At 32.7% G+C, this 3442-nt stretch overlaps 1 protein-coding gene across 1 annotated transcript; it reads right to left on the reverse strand.

Moving 5' to 3' along the window:
* Window positions 1–219: 219 nt before the first annotated feature.
* LOC126709667 (probable small nuclear ribonucleoprotein F) lies at window positions 220–3180 on the reverse strand. The gene is made up of 5 exons (XM_050409985.1): window positions 3014–3180; window positions 2824–2911; window positions 2696–2733; window positions 1695–1759; window positions 220–537 (listed from the first exon to the last, which is right to left on the reverse strand). Exons 1-5 carry the CDS (start codon window positions 3017–3019, stop codon window positions 468–470), a joined length of 267 nt encoding a protein of 88 aa, XP_050265942.1. The 5' UTR covers window positions 3020–3180; the 3' UTR covers window positions 220–467.
* Window positions 3181–3442: the final 262 nt, after the last annotated feature.

Consider the following 3442-nt stretch of genomic DNA (forward strand, 5'->3'; position numbering starts at 1 on the left):
TGTTGATAAGGATTACTTAAAGATCCACAGTATAAAATGACGCGGTCATAAAAACTTGACCTCATCTCCAAAAGTGGATATGTAAACCAATTATTCCATATGTCGGAATTAACAATTAAAACATAAATTAAAACTTCATATGATTCTCATTGTGATGAAATGATTTTAATGCAATGGAAGAAAAATGCGTTCATTTCAAACCAAAGGGATAGTTAACACTAAGTGAAATATTTTTGCAGTGTATTGAACTATTCACCATGATAAAGGGCAGGCAATCAGAACCAACTTAAGGGAACAATATATCTATGAGGGTCCCTTTATAAGGCATTGTTAGCATGAGCAATGGAACATCCAGAAGACCTCTACATGGGATACAAGTACAATGTAGGTGCCATGACTCAAAGAAGCAAAATAGAATACTGGAATCCTACTTAGGCCACTACCAAACTGCTGGGATGCCCCATTTCTTAGTCTCGATCAGCTTCTTCAATTTCCTCATCCTCTGGTACTCCACGAAGATAAAGAACATTGTTACATCTGCAGATGGAAAAACATTAAAAGATGCAGTGAGTTGTCTGAACATTGATGAATTTTGTATCAATTATAATTCTTCTAGTCATAAATAGATTACTATTGTTCATCAAAGATGTGGAAGCAATATTTGCTATAATTCACAAGTTTTGGATGGAGAAGTTATTGTCCCATACTCCAATGAGCCAGAGCCTTAGACTGGTTAGTCTTTGACTATTTCCATTTAAAATCCAGTAGTACGGTACTATGTTTTTGAAATTTGAGGCAATTATAACTATTAAAGATGTGAAAGAATTATTTGTAATAACTCGCACCTTTTGGAGGCCTCAACTGGATGGTCTTTGACCATTCCATTTGAACTACGGTATAGTTACTCGTAAAGCACACTCAAATTTGACAAATAGATGAAAATACTCTGTTCAGCAGTTCTATGGCTAAAGGTAACATAAAAATACAAAATTTAGTTAAGAAACTAAGTTTCTGTTCCACTCTAACAGAATTTGAGAGAAATATGGGAAAACTAATTCTGTATTAAGCTAACTAAATAAGATTACAAGAGCTCTGTTGATAATATACTACCAAAGCAGCGTAAAGGTAAAAAATAGAAACACAAACTATTTTTTTTTTTTTTTTGATAAGTCAAAATGCCTTTATATGAAACACAAATTATTAGCTCTGATGTGTCAACATGTGGCAGAACTTGTAACTAATTCCCAAATTATGCAGCTAACCTATATGATTGGTAGCTTAAGCTATATGTACAGAAAGGACATAAACAAAGTGTCGTATAGTAATTCTCAATACACTCCTTCAATTTCAAATCAAGGTGGTCACAATTTACAAATCTTTCTGGGTTGACTATTTTGATTTTCCCATAAGAATTAAATCTACTTCTAAAGGACAAATTTGTATTTGCAACAATCTTAAAAGATTCACTCGTCTCTCGCATCCAGTTGTGGATATTATGGAGAAAATAAGCAAGCTTATAAATGATGCAACACCATTATTAAAAACTATGAAGTAGTTCTTATCATGTCTTATAAGCAGTTCTTCATTTATCATATAGCACGTGTGATAATCTATCAAGGAAACATATACTTTAAGTAAGCGAGGCCATTGAAACAAAGGAGTATTGAGAGATTCCAGCATTAGACTGAAGTTACCTGATCAAAATCTCTCCCAGATTTCCAGTGAATTGTCCATCAATGTATTCTTCGGTGTTAGCCAGCTACAGATCATATACGTATAGCATTAGAATACAAACATGCAGATGCGTACTAAATACACAAGAAGGTTGAAAACAGCTCAGTATATGAAACTTCCAAGTTCAGACATTATCATGATGTTTGAATCATATTTCATATAACATATCTTCATATATAAGACAAAATGGATCACAACTGTCAACATGGTTCAAAGATAATACATTGGACAAGACAGTAATGTGAAACTATAAAATAAGAGTCTTATTCATATGGCTTAAATTAGGATTAATTCTTTTTAGGATTTATATGATGAGAAGTCTATAAAGATCAAACTATTCAAAGTATAAAGTTATAATATGATGAGAAGTATATAATTTTATTTCTACCAATTCTCATACAATTTCAAATGGTATCACATATCGGCATCAACCTTAAAAATGAGTATTCGGTCAAAGAAAATTGCTTTCTTAGATTAATATCTGTTTCACTTTTCTTTATGTAAAAAAGAACAAGTTGTTTCAAAACTTTGGATTGCACGGATGAATGTTTTAGATATCATTCTTCACCTTCGGAGGATTGGGCAGTAATTGACTTTTTTTTTTTTTTAGTAGAAGAATATACAACAATGAAAACGTGCAAGGAATAATAGCCCAATATTATTTTGTAGCCTACTAGATGTCAAGTTTTCCTTGTTTCTTTATTCCATATAAGAAGAAGCACTACACTGCTAGTGAAGATTTCAAAACCACATAGCACTTGTGCTAACCTTGATAATCAAATTCATGAAAATAAACAAGGAGCATTACTATAATGAGTGTACATATTTTGTGTATCTTAAAGCAACATTAAAATCATAATTGCTAAAAGTAGCAACCCATGTGACATGAATGAAAGCTTAGAAACTAGAAATTAAGGCAAACACGAAGTGGGTACACGGTAAAATGACAAAAAAGTAGGACCTGCAAGTTCATGTATGAATCCACTGAGGCAAGAAAACCTGAATGAATAGAGACCAAATCAAAAAGAGAGAATGTGTTAGGGAATGGAGATGGACCCATTTAACGAAAGCAGAGAAAAAAGAAGAAACCTTTGTACTCCATTCCCCACTTGAGTTTGACAATGACAGGCTTCCCGGTCAAATTGTTCAAGAATGGTTTCGGGTTAACTGGTATTGTCTGATGAAAATTTTCAAATTGATTACTTAGAATATATACATAAACATATACACAAACTTATTGTAAATTGATTAAAATAATAATAAAAATAAAAAAACTCACCGCCATTCGGAACGAGAGAGGAGCTGTTCTGTGCCGAGTGAAGAGGGTTTTTGGGCTTTTTTTTTTAGGGTTCTATTCTGTTCTTCTATCTGAGACACAGACACTCAGAGAGCATTAAACTAAAATAATTTGAATCCGGGTCAGCCTTCCCTTTTACCCAAATCCACACCCTTAAAGACTATAATTTTGTGGGTTCCAGTTAGCGCAACTGGTAAAGTCTCTGATGATTGTATAAGAGATCTGGGGTTCAATCTCCGCCTACACCAAAAATTGATTGGTGTCTTAGTCTGATAAAAAAGAGTTATTATCAGGAGCGGACGTCATAGGTTAAAACTCTATCAAAAAAGACTATAATTTTAAAAGAGGGAAATGTTTCTATGGACAGTAGTATATAAACTATTTTTAGAAATATTTTATGAAAAAAAAAGT

The sequence above is a fragment of the Quercus robur genome, chromosome 12 (assembly GCF_932294415.1).
Source record: "Quercus robur chromosome 12, dhQueRobu3.1, whole genome shotgun sequence".
Lineage (NCBI taxonomy): Eukaryota > Viridiplantae > Streptophyta > Magnoliopsida > Fagales > Fagaceae > Quercus > Quercus robur.